Source organism: Vulpes lagopus, chromosome 4 (assembly GCF_018345385.1).
Source record: "Vulpes lagopus strain Blue_001 chromosome 4, ASM1834538v1, whole genome shotgun sequence".
In the NCBI taxonomy this organism is placed as follows: domain Eukaryota; kingdom Metazoa; phylum Chordata; class Mammalia; order Carnivora; family Canidae; genus Vulpes; species Vulpes lagopus.
In genome coordinates this window covers 38,778,120-38,795,951 of record NC_054827.1, presented here as the reverse complement: position 1 = coordinate 38,795,951, position 17,832 = coordinate 38,778,120, and the positions used below count along the sequence as shown (strand labels likewise).

General features: G+C 40.7%; 1 protein-coding gene across 6 annotated transcripts in view; it reads right to left on the bottom strand.

The window, feature by feature from the left end:
• NCAPG2 (non-SMC condensin II complex subunit G2) overlaps positions 1-17,832 on the bottom strand; it is a 63,418-nt gene that overhangs the window by 21,110 nt on the left and 24,476 nt on the right. For all 6 annotated transcript variants that reach the window (XM_041750973.1, XM_041750975.1, XM_041750979.1 and 3 more), the window contains 8 exons: positions 11,404-11,583; positions 9,777-9,929; positions 6,890-7,112; positions 6,564-6,661; positions 4,707-4,880; positions 2,434-2,504; positions 1,356-1,509; positions 1,067-1,240 (listed from right to left, as the gene is read on the bottom strand). In XM_041750973.1, the coding sequence (XP_041606907.1) occupies positions 1,067-1,240; positions 1,356-1,509; positions 2,434-2,504; positions 4,707-4,880; positions 6,564-6,661; positions 6,890-7,112; positions 9,777-9,929; positions 11,404-11,583 (1,227 nt within the window). The remainder of the gene's footprint in view (positions 1-1,066; positions 1,241-1,355; positions 1,510-2,433; positions 2,505-4,706; positions 4,881-6,563; positions 6,662-6,889; positions 7,113-9,776; positions 9,930-11,403; positions 11,584-17,832) is intronic.

Here is a 17,832-nt window from a genome sequence, read left to right as displayed (position 1 = left end):
CAATGCTGTCACCACCCAGGCAGGGTCAGAGCCTCAGCGTGCTCATGGCTCCGTAACCTTGTACCCTAAAAGGAGGAGCACCTTAGTGTTGGGAAAGCCTGTGTTTGGTTGTCACACAGGGAGGAGGTCCCACTGGCATTAGTAGGTAGGGATGTCATCTGTGCCCCCTCATAGCAAAGCCTTCATGGGAATGCACCCATCCGTCTTTCCCAAAACCCACAGGCAGCCTTACTTTTGCACAGTAGCACAGCCAGTGCCCAGCCTTGTCCATGGGCAAAATCCCAGCTCTGCCTACAAATGCGGGGCAGCCAGCCCTGGCTCATCTCCTCTCCTGGACAGTTGTGAGCCTCCTTCTCCTCCTTCAGATCTCTCCCTCCCCTTCCCCATCTGATGCTGATGCTAAGTACTGGATACTCTGCCTCTGGCATGACCAAATTCAGCAGCAGTCACAGATGCTGTCTCTGAGGGCTGGCCCTGGAGGAGACGGCCAGAGAGCCAGTAAGAAAGAAGGAGATGATGAATTCACAGGAAACACCCTTCAAAGATTCCTAGTATTCCCACATCAATGTGCAGGAGTACAGCAAGGGAAGTGCAGGAAGAAGTCTTCCTTTAGACTGGCATGTTCTGAGAAACAGGGTTAACCAAGGGCCCAAATTGTAAGCTGGCTCCTCCCCTGCCCCGCCAGTGAGTCACCTGAGTGTCACGTCCCCACCTGCAAATTGAAGGAGGAGGGATAGATAACTCTTAACTCCTTTCCAGACGGAAAAATTTTATACTCTTTTTTTTTTTTTAACTTTTATTTATTTATGATAGTCACAGAGAGAGAGAGAGGCGGAGACATAGGCAGAGGGAGAAGCAGGCTCCATGCACTGGGAGCCCGATGTGGGATTCAATCCCGGGTCTCCAGGATCGCGCCCTGGGCCAAAGGCAGGTGCTAAACCGCTGCGCCACCCAGGGATCCCCAAAAATTTTATACTCTTAAGTATGAAAAATTTAGAGCTTATTTTGTCACTCCTACTAATTACATGGACAACTTTCAGTGTCCATATCTGTTCTATAAAATTACCTTTGACATTTCAAGTGCTTTCAAAAGGTGGTTAAGTTTCTTCTGGGGAGCAGAGAGCAGGCACTGCCGATTCTTTGGATGGGTCAGCAAATACTCTATGTAAGCCAGAGCCAATTCAGGTTTTACTGGGCGTGTATCATGGATTTTCACCTTCCGTTTAGATGCTGAGTTACTCTGAAAAAACAGAGTGATAAAGTAACAATTAAAATACATGTTCTCAGGAAAGCATATGATTTCTAACACACATATCCTCACTCAGCAATTTTAAAGAACCATAACAGAAATACACCTTGCTCTGGGGCTGTTCTTCTGGCAGCCAGTCGAAGATAAGTTCCAGAATGTGTCCCACTTGTCCCCAGGAGCAGAGACAGTCCAACAAAGTACAATAACGCTTGTCTGCTGCTTCTTCTTCCTGGTTTCTTAATGTGGAAATCACACCACAGCTAAAAATGTCAAATATATAAAATCAGATCTAACATTTCAGTAACAATTTCCCACATTGCAAAAAGGTGAAAAAAAAATAAGGAAGCTAAAAACTAAGGGTACTCCTGGATATTCTCCACTGCAGGAATAAACATAGTTTCCCCACAATTACTACACAGGGTAAGTTCCAACAGGAAATACGGAATCTGAGGCAGCTTCAGGAACACGGAAGTCAAGGCAGTCCCATAGGAGTATTAAGTCATCAAGGACATGCCAGTTCCATAAAACCCCTGGCTTTTCTTTTCTCTGTCATCTGCGTAAGACTCCAGAGCAGAGACTCCTACTTTTTGGAGAATAATTTTTGCTTAGCATCAAAACATTAATATTTTCCATAAATATGAATAAAACTGAGCCATTTTTACTGAGATAGTAACCAACACTTTAGAACACCACCATCCAGTAAAAAATACAACATGAGCCACAAAAGCAAGCTACTTATGTCATTTAAAATTTTCTAGTAGCCACCTTTAAAAAAGTAAAGAAAAACAGGTACAATTAATTTCAATAATGTATCTTCTCTAACCCACTGTCTCCACAATGTTGTCTTCAGGTGTAACTGACAGAAAACCACCGGCTCCTCACATTCCTCCTTCCAGGCCAGGCCCCGAGCCCACGTACACTCTGAACCCACGTCATGCCAGACGCACAGGCAGCATGACTCCTAAGGCCCTTCCTGCTGGGCTTGGAAGCACACTGCTTGAATTCCATGTAGCCTCTTCTATATCCCTTAGCAACTCCAGAGCCCGCTGGAAAATGTATCCTGCTGCTTTCCCGCCACCATTGTGAACTTAAAACTGAAGCATGACAATCTGTTGAATGCCACACTAATAACCAAGCACAGGGATGCAGGGTTCCCATTCACTACCTCCCGAGAGAGAGAATACCTAAATGCAGGCACTGTGGAGGCTGGCATGAAGGACATAAGCATAAATAAAGGGATCTTGCAGCGATCATCCTAAAAGCATAAAAAGGGGGAAAAAGGTATTTCAATGCAATGACATTTTCAAAAGATGTCCATTTAACTTCCTAATAACTTACCTTTAGAGACACCCAGTAAGAACTAGAGCACTCCTGTCAGTGGTCATGGGACACTTAAACCTACTGGGAAGCCTCATATTTGAGAAGCAGTTTCAAAGTTTTAAATGACATTTTACCACTGTGTGTGATGTATTATTAATTTGTGACCATATTTAAGCATGTACTGTGTATGAATTGCCAACCTAGATCTCGGGGAATTTATCCGTACACAGAATAGACAAATCCTTTGCTATCAAGGCACTGATTCCTATTTTAGAAATAATACTGATGAAAGGGGGAAAAAATGAACTTTGTCCACTTGGTATCCTGAACATAAATGTCAAGAGAATGAACTAGTCAGAGAAAAAGTTTTCCATAAAATAGTCAGAAAATCTTTGGAAAGACAGTATAGTTCAATGGAAAATGTTTAGGCTTAGGAGGTACCAAGCCAAATCTAGGTCCAACCAGACTCCACAGTTTTACCAGCTGAAACAGCACCGAGGAAGAGGCAGCAGTGAGGTCCACCTCCTCCTCTGCAAAAGCGGAGGGCGCAGCTGGAAGGACCCAGTGAGGCACACCACAGCACCCCATCCTCAGTGGCACTTAATAAGCTTTAGCCACACCAATGTTACTGTGATTCCCCATTAAAACAAAGAGTAAACCAGGCTCAATCAAGAACACTTAATAGAAAATATCCTTGTTTTGCAAGAGAAGAGATGGTGGACTCTAACAGGAAAAAAAAAAAAAAATTACAAACTTCCTGAAAACATACATGCAACAAAAGCAGAAACAACACTGAAATTTGACCTGCACTTTGCATCTGGTTGGAGTGGACTCATTCCCCCCCGCCCCAAATCCCAATACAGAAAATGTTTTCTTATAGTTACAAAAGTAGACTGAAAATGACCACTAATTCCACTCTGTATGGGTTATAGACTGTTTATTCTCTTAAAAAGAAGAGCACAATGTCCTTAGAGCAACTGAGGGCAGGGACGACCACTTGCCAGAATCATCTGAAATGAATGGCCTTCCTTGGGTCCCTAGACACCTGCAGGCCACACTGCTCATCTATCATCTCATCCAATATACCACGGGCTTCTGTGTTCTGGTCTGACAATTTTGAGATAGTGCTGTTTTCTCAATCCAATGTAATTATTTAAGCTTTTAAATGTACTAATAGTGGCAATTTAGATTATTTACCTTCCTGAATAGGTCAGAGTTGCATTTCAGGGACATAATGAAGCTTAGAGACTTGATAGTCACAGAAATGCAGCTCAGAAAAGCTAAGGGGTCAAGGTCACATAAGCAGTTTGGGAAGAGCCCCAAAGTACAATTCACCAAGAGAAGGATGGTTCATAAAACCTAGGATCCTGAGCAGCCCTGGTGGCGCAGCGGTTTGGCGCCGCCTGCAGCCTGGGGTGTGATCCTGGAGACCTAGGATTGAGTCCCGCATCGGGCTCCCTGCATGGAGCCTGCTTCTCTTCCTCTGCCTGTGTCTCTGCCTCTCATTCTGTGTCTATGAATAAATAAATAAAATCTTAAAAAAAAAAACAAACCCTAGGATCCTTATAGTCTATACTTAAACCATGGCTGCTTTATAATTGGGAGTACATTTTCATCTCTCGCTCAGTCTTATTTCTATTTGTTTTGGAAATATGAACTTCTCTCAGAAGTAAAAAGTCAAGAAACAAGTTTCCTTCATCCAAATAGAAGTTACACGCATGGTTCTATTTGCAGACGCAACTCAAACACTACAGAAGCCCATCTGCTTACACCATCAAATGCCTGAAAGTGCCCACGAAACTTAGCCACTCTGATATTGTGTTTGCAAACTCTTCCTTCTCAATTCCCAGCGAATCAAACTAGATTCTCAAATAGTGTTATAGACCATTGAAGACAGAAAAACTGAGTATTCAACGCCACGTTTCTCTGAGTGCTGGAGATATAGAACAGAAGGACACATGGCCTCCACTTGCAAAAACGGCAAGAGGCCACTTACCCTGCCAGGTATGTGCTGGCTCAGCACTCTGCCCTTACAGATGACCAACCAGGTCCTGCCAGGTTAAGTGTGTTGAACACTTCTGCTAACACTGCACAAATGTAATCTTAATATACCCACCCACAGTGTGAGCAGGCTTACCTTGAAGACTTTCAGGTACTCAGGAAGCACAGAGGCAAACTTGTTAATGGTATAAACTCTGGCTTCCTTATTATTTTCCATACTTCTGTGAATACTTTTCCAGAGAATCACAATGATTTCTAGCAAACCGGCCATGGATGCAACATCGTTTACAGACAGTGTTTTGTCCAGAACCTAAGACACAAATAATTTGATTGTGAAAGAATTAAATCAGAACAATTATTATGACAACAGCTCTATCTTTAAAAGTACATCTCAGAATTTCAGACTTAAAGCAGAAACATAAAAGATTATCAAGTCTATTTTCATTTCATGAAAATGACTTTATCCTCTACTTGAAAATCTCTAGAGACCCCTGGGTGGCTCAGCGGTTGAGTGTCTGCCTTTGGATCAGGGCGTGATCCCAGAGTCCTGGGATCGAGTCCCACATCAGGCTCCCTGCATGGAGCCTGCTTCCCCCTCTACCTATGTCTCTGCCTCTCTCTCTCTCTCTGTCTTTCATGAATGAATGAATTAATTAATTAATTAATTTTAAAAAATCTTTAAAAAAAAAGATTTACTTCCTGCCATAAACTTTGATGTGAACAGACTGGGGGAGGAGGGAAGAATTTACCTAGATGTGACTGCTACTGAGAGTCAGCTACACACTTGGACCATCAGATCACCCCAGGCTGTCTGCCAGCCACTTCACTCTGCAGGCCTGTTGAGGGCTGATGATGACCAACTCCCACTCAATCACTGGCCTCCTCAGTCTGTTCTAAAATAACATAGCATTCATATCTGAGGTTATGCTGGCCATAAGGAATAATCGCTATGTTCTTCTGAATGCTCCACTTAAACCACAAATGCGCTCTGGCCAAGTCTTCTACACAGAACATAAGCCCCAGAACACAACGAGCTCAGACACACATGGATGGGGTCTGTTAGCCAGTCCTATAATGGGACTGTACCAAGACAGTCTGACAACCTGAAAACAACCACTACAGACAACTTCCTGAAAAGGGACTACGATGCTTGTAAGTAATATATGTCTAAGCCTTAAATTTCTTGTAAGTGGTCACTCTGGATTCTGAAGAAATAGCAGCTAACCAGTCCTTCTGATTAACTACTTTTTATTTTCTAAACTTTTATTTTTTTTTAAGATTTATTTATCTATTTGAAAGAGAGGATACACGCATGTTTGTGGACAGAGGGAGAAGGAGAGTGAGAATCTCAAGCAGACCTCCCAGTGTACAGAGTCAGACTGGGGCTCTGTCCCAGGACTGTGAGATCATGACCTGAGCCAAAATCAAGAGTTGGATCCTCAACTGACTGAGCCACCCAGGGGCCCCAATTAATTACTTTTTAAAAGGCAATTCTAAATAAAGTTCATTCCTAGATATTCAACCCCCAGATGTTTCTAGTAGAATCTCACAATAGTGGCTATGAGTAAGTCCTTAAGAACAATAACACTCATGAATTATAAAATTTGGTAACATCCAGAATCCAATCCAGGTGTATGCTACATCAAAGTAAGAATAAAATACACAGAGAAGCTTAAGGCCAAGAATATTTGGGAGTGTTACCAGTAATAAATTTTCCTCTGAATTAAATCTGCCCCAATTCCACAGTGAACTACAAAGGATACAGAACAATTATTTCAAAAACACTATTTATGATCTTCTAAAATAATTAGTTGAATTATCAATACTAAAGGAATGGGAAATAAAAATATTGCCAACATAACAGTCCATGGAAATGCCAGCTTTGATCTAGCATTCTGCCTGTCTCTAAGCATGGAGCACAGAGGTGTTGTCTGCCTCAAAGGTAACATGGCCACAGGCATGGCTGAGCCAGGGCAAAACGGACCACACTCACGTTCTCCTTCTCCCTCTCCTCATGGCTCTCGTGGCACTCAAGCACTGCCTTCCGGATGCAGGCGTTCAAGCAATGGCGAATCACATGGATCAGCTTTGCTAAAATGTTTAAGATAATCAATAGTTAACGTTTGTTTCTTCAAAAAAATGGTCTTTCTAATAGTAAAATTATAATCCCAAACCATCGAGAGTATTATTTCAAGGGAAATCGTTAAGAAATGCACTAAAGCACGAGGCTTATTAAAATGACCAATGCTGAGGTTACATAGCATTGCTTATGCTTTAGGGAGACAACATAACAAGCACTGAGATGCAGGTGTCCCATACCTATATTAGTGCAGGCGGTGTGCTCATGGGCATGCTGATAGAACTTCCTGGCGGCTGCATGGTTCATCTGGATCAGCGTGACACAGCGCTCACACCACACCTCCTCCGGCTGGTTCACGGGCAGGAAAGAGTTGAAGATAAGGTTCACCAGGCGCCGAGACACTGGCCGGGAATCTGATTCCAGACGAGCCAAAATATGCTCCATGGGGCATATTTTCCAAAACTATGTATGGAGCACACACACAAAAGGAAATAGTCAATTGTCCCTACAGTCTTAAAAACACTTTTTAAGCAAAATTTCCTGAGGAAAGTCAAAAAGGAACTAATTTTTATATTCAAGAGAACTCATTTCAAGTGACTATACCAGAACCTGTGACTCTTCCGTAAAGAAATTAGAATAAATTTATATTGTAAGAAGCACTGACATTAGAAGGTACCTAAGTATAACACTTTTGGGAGGGTTAATTACAACTTGTTAGTAACATGTTTGCTGTAAACTTTCAAATGATAGCTGTGATTATCAGTCATAAAATTTAAAAATTTCCTAAAACACCATAAGCTTTGGCCCATTAATGTGAACAGTGAATAGAAAAATTGACAACAGTTTGGACATAGAAAGCTACAGCAGATATGCCATTCCCTAAGTCGGAGACACAGAGACATCACTCCTGACCCCCAGAGGTACCTGGTCTGCATCCCACAGTGGGCGGAACCCTCTGGCACAGCGTGGCCTCCCCCTCTGCAGGGCCAGCTTGCCTAGAGGACCACACCAGCCTCCTCTAGCCCACCTTACAGCTGCTGTTTGACCACAACTGTCCTATAATCCCTCTGCTCAAAAGCCTCAAAGTCATCTACTGCCTAAAGAAGAGGGCCAAACTTCTAGGCAAGACACTCCAGACAAGAGAAAAATAGTAGTAGAAATAGATTCTAATGGTGAAATGTTCAAATTCTGTCCTAAGTCACTTCTCAGCTGGCAATCCGGTGCAAATACCTATGTCTGGGTAGTTTCCTCCTCTGTATAATGGGGATAATATTACTGACATGCATTCTCCTCAAGGACCTGGCTCTAAAAATTTGTCTCCTTTCCAGGACTTTCAACTGATCTTTCTCATCAGCAATGAAAGATTTTCAGGTCATCTCAACTCTTAAAAGAAAAACCACCCCACAAAACTCCCCCAAAACTCAATTTCCTGACTCCTTGCAGCTCACCTTTCCTTCCACCTGGGACCTCTCTCTGCCTCTACTTCCACTTCCTCACCCCACTTATAATTCAGCACACAGTAGCATGGCTTCTACTCTCACTGAAATTGTTCTTGCCAAAGTCCTAATGGCCTCTATGGAAAATCCAGATGAAAATATTCATACCTCCCCTTCCAGGAAATCTCTGAGTATCTGACACTACTGATTACTTACCCAGGAAACCTCCTGGGATACTTCCACTCATACCTCTCAGTATTTCCAAAAAAAGTAATTGAATTAAAGACAATAAGTCCAAGTCCCACAGTCTACTCGGCTGGTTCTGGGGAGGCAAAGAGCACCACAGTGCTGCCAGCAGTAAGTCAAACAGAGAGGATGGCATGGTGGCCCACCTCTCTATCAGCCCTTGCCCCACAGAGCCAGATGGCTTCAGAGGAGAGCGTCTAGCCAACTAACTACAAAACTAAGGCTGGCAATTAGGTGACTGGAGACTTTTACTCAAGGGTGAGAGGCAGTGCTTTCAAGGTTTAAGAGAAGGGGGGTGATGAGTCTGAGGATCTGACAACTCTAACAACTTCCCTTACCTTCCCTGTTCCCCTTCTGCCTGCGTGTCAGTCCAGATGGGCTATTGGGTATACTGAGCTGTAATCCTGAACAGCACATCTGTAGCTAACAACACCACCAGCAAAGAACACTTGCTAACACACTCCAGTGCACCTAACTATGCAGTGCAAATTCACAATCACCACAGAAGCAGATTCAACCCAAGACCAAATGGCCAATGCATGGATTCACCATTCACCTGCTTTGCTACACTGCTTGCAACATAGCGTTCTTTCATTCTGTGAACACAGCACAGGTCTATATGGTTAACCCGAGACTACTGGACATGTCAGGTTCTTCCCAAATTCTGTGCTGGGACAAAATAGCATTTTAAAGTCAATATCAGAAAAGTACTATGTGGAGGAAGAAAAGACATAGCGTTAACAAATGAAGTTAAAAAATCTAATACTTTGAGACAAAAGCTAAATTGGATTCAAGCTAAGGGAGCACACCCTCACTGTCAAAGTTTACACGATGTTAAATGTACACCACAGCACAATGACTCCTTCCTTCTATAAAATGAAGGGAATTCTCCTAGTAATATTTAAGTCGTTGCTGAGTGGCAAGCATTTCAATATTTGAACAAAAGCTTTTATGCATATGATAAAAATAAAACTTAAGGGATCCTTGGGTGGCTCAGCGGTTTAGCGCCTGGCTTCAGCCCAGAGCGTGGTCCTGGAGTCCTGGGATCAAGTCCCACATCGGGCTCCCTGCGTGGAGCCTGCTTCTCCCTTTGCCTGTGTCTCTGCCTCTCTCTCTCTCTGTGTCTCTCATGAATAAATAAATAAAATCTTCAATAAATAAATGAATAAATAAAATAAAAATTAAAAAAATAAAACTTAAGATGGGGGTTGTTTTACATTAATGTCTTTCAGAAAGAAAATACACTGATGATATTTCTAGAAACTTCAGTGAAAATCACAAAACAAAATTTTATGACACAAATAAATTGGCAGAACATACCACACATCCACTAGTTTAAACGTGATTAGTAAAACTCTTGGAATTAAAATTGCTTTGTCTTTTGCTGATGAAAACGAATATACTTAATTTCACATCTTCGATGATAAAGTCCTGCCTATCCTACCTTAGCAGCCCGCACGGCTTTCACTTTCAGCAGCATATCCACAAAAGCCACTCTCACTTTCTCTGAATTGTCATGGAGACTGTATTTCAGTGCTGGCAGAAGCTGTTCTAATAGTGGGTGGCTTAATTTGTTATCCAAAATTATCGGCAGACACTATCAAAAAGGAGAAATAGAAACAATTCAAATTTAGAATATAAACAATAAAAAGTTAAGAAAATACTCAGTTCCATCTTTATTAGTGAACTACTAGTGAAATAAATATACCGACAGGAAACTTATAAAACTGTTTCATATAAAAAGCAAACTTTTAATGAATTAGTATAGTTTCAACACTGATAATCAGCTCATCTTTTGTTCCACCCAAACAAAATTAAAGCAGTTATGAAATAATTCTGAAATGCTTTCTCTTTGTCAAATTTTATTTATTTATTTATTGATTGATTGATTGATTGATTTAAAAAAGAGTTTATTTATTCACAAGAGACACAGAGAGAAAGGCACAGACACAGGCAGAAGGAGAAGCAGGCTCCCTGCAGGGAGCCCAATGCAGGACTCGATCCCAGGACCTTGAAATCACAACATGAACCAAGGGCAGATGCTCAACAACTGAGCTCCCCAGGTACCTCTCTTAGCCAAACTTTAAAGGATTTCAGAGTTGAAAGAAATACAGAACAAGTGCTGGTGGAGGGCTCCAAAGCCAATTTGTGTCCAAAGCTAGGATTCAACAATCCTTTCACATTTTTTTTAGTAGCCCATGAATTCTCCTATTTCTTGACTCAATCCTACATGACAACCAGAGATTACAGAACACCCGCCGGGGGCACTCATAATGCATACCTACAGACATGTGTACCTTTGACAGGTGGTTTGAGTGACTTCCCCAAGCTCAGACCAGGCAGCAATCTGAATATCTGATATACTCCACCTTCACTTGTCCACTTATTAGGAAAAACAATTTTTTAAAGAGACCTCTTTTTTGTTTGAATTATAGTCAGTTGTATAGACTGACATTATATGTATAGACATACAATGTTACATTAGTTTCAGGTGTACAACATAGTAGTTGGACAATTCTATACATATGCTATGTTCACCACAAAATGTGTAGTTACCATCTGCACCATACAATATTATTATCATTAACTATAACGAGACCTTATGTTTTAATCATCATACTTGAATAATTACAGATGAGCTGATACAATGTCCAGGGTTTGTTTCAAAGTAACCAATAGTGGGAGACAATGGATTGGCCTGAGATGAAACAAGACGAGATGTATTTTAGACAACTGTTGAAACTAGATGATGGGAGAAAGGACAGTTTTGTAGGTTCTTGTTAAAAGTACATATGGTACACCAAAAAAGTCAATTTTAACTATTAATTTAAAAAAAAATTTAAGTACTACATACAGTTCCTGTTTTAAAAGCACTGCCTACCCATCCTGGCTATACATCAAAAACTGGTATTATTTCCAGTAGGTCTTTTTTGTAGAAGACATTTACAATTCCTTACAAGTGCCCAGAGTTATATCTATAGAGCAAAATTACAAGTGATTTAAAAATTGTTCTTTCTCTGTATTTTTTCATTATTCTGTGATTAATATTGCTTTATCATTTTAAATCCTACCTTAAAGACAGAACAGCGCACATCAGCTGAGCTTGTGTCAAATGCCAGTTCCCCAGTTACTTTCTTGAGGAGATCAATAAGAATGGTTGGAGGCATCATTTCCCAGTATTTGGAAGTTATTTTACAAACACCAAGGATCCCAGTAGAACGGACCATCGGATAAGGATCTTCTAATAGGCTCTATAAGTTGGAGGGGAAAAAAAGACTTAAAATCTTAAATCAGTTTCCTTAATATCAATACTGGCTTTACAGATTAGCACTCCGTGCATTCACAAAGAAGCAGTCATTTCAAGTTACAGAAATACTGGTCCTATACAGATTCACACATTATTTATCATTTCTATATCATTTCTATTTATCATTCTATATCAACTATCATTTCTATAGTTGAGCATTTAAAGAGGACAATCCAGACATGTGTGGTGCCATATCTGTCAATCCCATCTATAGGACTTTGCTGACAGCAGAGCCTAAAATACCACATTCAGTGAGGTATGCAGACTTCAGCCGATCCTACAGGCACAGCCCATGTAAACCACTCTCTTGAATTTCCAAAATTCTGTAATGCACTAAGCCCAAAATAAAGTAATTCTACCTGTAATGAATTAATCCAAGAAACAGTCATTAGTGGTTGCTAACAATACAAAAAGAGGAGGCACCTAGGTAGCTCAGTCAGTTAAATGTCCGACTTTTAGTTTCAGCTCAGGTCATAATCTCAGGGTTGTGAAATGGAGCCCCCCGTCAGGCTCCACGCTGGGTGTAGAGCCTGCTTAAGATTCTCTCTCTCTCTACCCCTCACCTCCCCCTTTAAAAAAATACAAAAATAAACGAGATGTTGTTTATCTCTGAATGGAAGTATACAACAGCCCCATGAAGAATCTGACACAATAAACAAACTCCCCACAAAAATAACCCATCAACTCTACACCTATTGACATTCAGGAAAGACAAAAGGCAGAGGAACGCAACACCACAGGGCTATGTTCTATAAAACCCAGAATGAAAGAAACAAAAGAATAATTTGGCTTCTTCAACAACAACAAAAATAGCAAGCCAAAAGGAGAAAGAGCCTGAGGCTACCAGGTCTTACCAATATATTGGCTGACCACATGCGTGGGTCTTAGACACAGATTCAAACAAAACAGGAAAAACTGTATGAAATATCACTCAAAAACAATGACCCAGGAGAATCTTGGCTGGCCCAGGTTCAAGGGAGCGTGTGACTCTTGATCTCAGGGTCCTCAGTTCAAATCCCATATGTGGCACAGAGTTTACTTAAAAATTAAAAACAAAATTTTTAAGTGTTTAAAAAACTAAGCCACCACTCAATATTTGATAACTTCAATTAATAATTTTTCTTTAGTTGTGATGATGGCATGATTATCCTTTTTAAACAAAAAAGCCACTGGAATGCCTGGGTGGCTCAGTGGTTGAGCCTCTGCCTTTGGCTCAGGGTGTGATCCTGGGGTCCCAGGATCGAGTACCACATCGGGCTCCCTGTAGGGAGCCTGCTTCTCCCTTTGCCTATGTCTCTGCCTTTCTCTCTGTGTCTCTCATGAATATATAAGTAAAATCTTTAAAAATAAATAAATAAATATCAATATCTTTAAGTAATTTCTACTGAAATACTTAAGAATTAAAATGATGTATCTCAGATCTGCTTCAAAACAAAGAAGAAGGGCAGCCCCTGTGGCACAGCGGTTTAGTGCCACCTGCAGCCCGGGGTGTAATCCTGGAGACCTGGGATCAAGTCCCCCATAGGGGCGGCTCCCTGCATGGAGCCTGCTTCTCCCTCTGCCTGTGTCTCTGCCTCTCTCTCTCTCTCTGAATGAATGAATGAATGAATGAATGAACGAATAAATAAATAAATCTAAAAAAAAAAAAAAACAAAGAAGAAATAGATTAGGCTTGGGCCAGTAATTACTAAACTGTATTATGGGTATACAGGGTTCATCATACTAGGCTTTCTACCATTATGTGCAAATTTTTCTATTATAAAAGTTTAAAAGCACAAATAATTCTTACTCTGTAATCAGGGGAAAAAAGCTGTTCAAGTTAAGATGAATAAGCACCTACTTCCTCTCCTCCCCAAATCTGACAAAAATGACAAAGTAGTAGAGATAGTAACATTGAAAACGAAGGATTTTTTTTTAAGGTTTTATTTATTTGAGAGAGAGAGAGAGAGAGAGAGAGTGCACAGAGTGGGAATAGTCCTGAGTATAGTCCAACGTGGGCCTCAATCCCAGGACCCCAAGATCACGACCCCAGCCAAAGGCAGATGCTGAACCAACTGACCCACCCTGTGCCTCTAAAACTAGAGATTTCTACAAGAAGGAAAGTAAAAACAGATTTCATAGAAAGAGCAAAAAAGGTTGTGATCAGACATTCCTATACCCTGCCAGAGCTCAGACCTGCCCCCCCCCCAAAAAAAAGCCACCAGGAGGAAAGGCCCCTCCCCTACCTTGGGGTCACTGGCCTCAAGTAACCCTCAGCCACAGAACCCAAAGGGAACCGGATCTGCTGACAAGCCCTGCCCACTTGTGCAAAACAAGCCACTTACCATACAAGGAAAATGCCTACCCAACTAGAGAAAAACCCCTGCCAACCACCTCATCACCCAACTCTTCTCAAAAATAAGGACAGAAAAGTAATAGGTCATCAGAGAAAAAACAAACAGCACGATAAAAAGGGGGTAAAAAAGAGAGAGAGAACTTTTGCAATTTGAAGAACTATCTTTGGAATTCACAGGTTTTATAGATTTTGTTTCCTATGAATTACTTTCAATGTCATTCTTCAAAAATATACTCTGGATAATTAGCTTATTAGCACACAGTCTCATACGAGTTCTGGGCTCATCTCTGTATCCCCAAACAATCCCAGGACTGCCAAAGTCACTCAGGGTGGGCACTTGTGATGCGGCTTCTCCAGGAGAGTCACTGTGTCTCAACACCCACACGCTCACAGGACGCTTCAACATTTGAACTTCAAAAGAAACTCTCTACACTACTCAAGTTTGAGAAACACCAACAGAACAAAAGTATGAAAGAACAGCTAAGGCACATGGAGGACACCAGGAAATGATCACTGCTCTTACGTATTGGATTATCTCCTTTATCAGTCCTCACGAAAACTTGTTTCCATTTACTCAGTACCTGATCCAAAAAGATCACGAACTCTCAGCCAACCTGGAGGCCAAATCCAGCCCAGGCCCGTCTGTGTGTGGTCCACAATGCCTAAGAATGATTTTTCATTTCTAAATGCTTAAAAAAACAGAATAATAATATTTTGTGACATGTGAACATTACATGAAATTTAAATTTTGGTGTTCTCAAACACAGTCTTACTGGAACAAACCACACTCACTCACTTCTATGCAGCCCATGGCTGTGACCACATGGTCCACGGACCTACCCTCATTATCATCTGGCCTGTCACACAGTTTGCCAACTCTGCTCTTTATTATACTGCACTGCCTCCTAAAAGGAGTTAGGAAAGAACAAGCAACGAGAAAAAGAAAATAAAGAGATTACACTAAGAAAGCTTCATTTGCCTAAGATTCAAACGAATAGACTAAGATTCCTGGTAAACTCAGCAGAGGGGAGGAAAAAAATCAAGACACAGAAAAACATCCTGGGGACGCCTGGGTGGCTGTGGTTGAGCATCTGCCTTTGGCTTAGGGCATGATCCTAGGGTCCTGGGATGGAGTCCCACATCCGGCTCCCCAGAGGGAGCCTGCTTCTCCCACTGCCTATGTCTCTGCCTCTCTCTGTGTGTCTCTCATGAATAAATAAATAAAATCTTAAAAAAAAAAAGAACTTTAGAGACTATTATTGTCCAATCTCTTAAAAAAGAGAAAAACATCCTGAAAGTTTCAGAAACACTTGATGCTAGAAAACAATACAGACTATTTTAACAGTCCTAGAAAAAAATGATTTTGAACATAAAAAAATTCTCTCGATCTGGCCAAACTACAAATTAGGTGTTAGGGGAAAAAATTAATACTTTGGGATTCAAATACTCAGAAATCTATGCCTCCAAAAAATACCCTGCTGCAGAGCAGGGCTGATGGAAACTATTTCAGCTCCTAAAGCTCTGATGACTGCCCACGGGTTCATTTCACCCCCAGACGTGATTCACAGCCTCCACAGGATATGTTGCTCACACACCAGTCCTTTTCTGCTGGAGCAGAGACTATTATTATGTTCAATTTTGAAACTATTATTTTAAAAACCCATTTAGACATTGATATCTCATTTTTATGAGACTGCCAAGTTTTGCTACTTGAAATACACAAACACATCACTAAGAAATACATAATTTTATTTTTTAATATTTTATTTATTTATTCATGAGAGACACACAGAGAGGCAGAGACACAGGCAGAGGGAGAAGCAGGCTCCATGCAGGGAGCCCAACAGGGGACTCAATCCGGGGTCTCCAGGATCACACCCTGGGCTGAAGGCAGCGCTAAACCACGGGGCCACCGGGGCTGCCCAGAAATACATAATTTTAAACTATACCACTGGTGTTTTCTATCTGTTAAACTTAGAGGAGTCATTTAGAACTTAATTCTTGTTCTGAAAAAACATTTAACTTCAATCATCTTTTAGTTTTTTCTTCCTTTCTATTCAAATAAAATATCATTTAATAATTTTTTTAAAAAGATTTTAAGTAATCTCTACACTCAACCTGGGGCTGGAACTCATGACCCTGAGATCCAAAGTTGTATGTTCCACCAACTGAGCCAGCTGGGTGCTCCTAACATTAGGTAATTTTTATTTTTTAATAGGTAATAAAACAAAAACAAAATTAACAATGATTAATCTGAATATAGATGACTGTGTTTTAGTCTTAATACGGCCTACCTGTTAGAATCTAACAGAGATTTGGCATTTCTTTTAGGTATTTTCTCTATTAAGAATCTCCATTCCGATATATAATTTATTTTTTTCTTTTTTTTTTAAAGTACTCCACATCGTTATTTATTTATTTATTTATTTATTAATTAAAGATTTTATTTATTTATTCATGATAGACATAGGGGGAGAGAGAGGCAGAGACACAGGCAGAGAGAGAAGCAGGCTCCATGCAGGGAGCCCGACATGGGACTCGATCCCGGCACTCCAGGATCGTGCCCTGGGCCAAAGGCAGGCACTAAAATCACTGAGCCACCCAGGGATCCCCCTAATTTATTTTTCATTGTAAAACAATTATTTCATAGGTCCTGCCTCTTAAACTTATTAACATGTACATATCACACATTTGCTAAAATTATATGAACCTCTGTAGTTTGGAAACATTTTTATTCAAACAATATTTCTACCAACTATGAGGTTCTCACAGTACGATTTCTCCAACTTACAACATAAGGGATTTTTAATGGAATAGAAAGAGCTATAGTTACACCAATCACTAGCCAATATTCTAAGAATATCCAAGATACCAAGTACTTGATGGCATCTACTTCTCTAAGAGACTAACAGCTCCCTATACACCTCTAGAAATTCATTTGTTTCTAGTACAAGAGACATAGGATTCACCAATATGCTCTTCATATTATATGGGATAATCACATCACTTTACATATTTTCAACGATCCTATGGACAGTAACAACCACTGTCATTTTTTATACAATATTTTTTTATTTTAATTCCAGTGTAGTTAACATAGTGTTATTAATTTCCAGTGTACAATATAGTGAGTGATTCAACAATTCTACATATTACTCGGTGCTTATAAAGATAAGTGTACTCTAAATCCCTTTCACTTATAACCACTGTCATCTTAATGCTAGGACTAAGCTAAATGTTTCACTTATAATTTTTCATTGAGACCTTATCATAATCCTACAGAATATTATTTCTAATTTTAAAGAAAAAACAGGACTAGAGAGAGGTTATGCAATTTGATGAAGACCAAACTTATTAAGTGGGATTCAAAACAAAATGTGTGGCTCCATGCTCTCCATCGCTATGTGTGCTGCTGCCCAGCACTAGGGCTAAGGAGGTCCCCAGCAAGATATCTATACAGTCTGCTTGCACGTGTTCTGCTCAGGAGCATGGGGGCCATACCCTCCCTGTGCATGTGTGAAATGGCAGGTACTGTAGAAAACTGGCAGCACACACCCCATCACCACATCCAAGGCAGACATTTACACATTTAAAAACAACAGTGGTTCACAGATTTGGACACCTGAGTTAAAAAGAGCAAAAGTTGGAGCACCTGGGTGTCTCAGTCAGTTAAGTGCCTGACTTCAGGTCATGATGAAATCCCAAGTCAAGCTCCCTGTTCAGCAGGGAGACTGCTTCTCCCCCTCTTTGCCCCTCCTCTGGCTCATGATCTCTCTCTCTCTCAAATAAATAAAATAAAATCTCTACTAAAAAAAGAAAAAAAAAAGTTTTCATAGATTTTTTGGCTAAAAACTACCA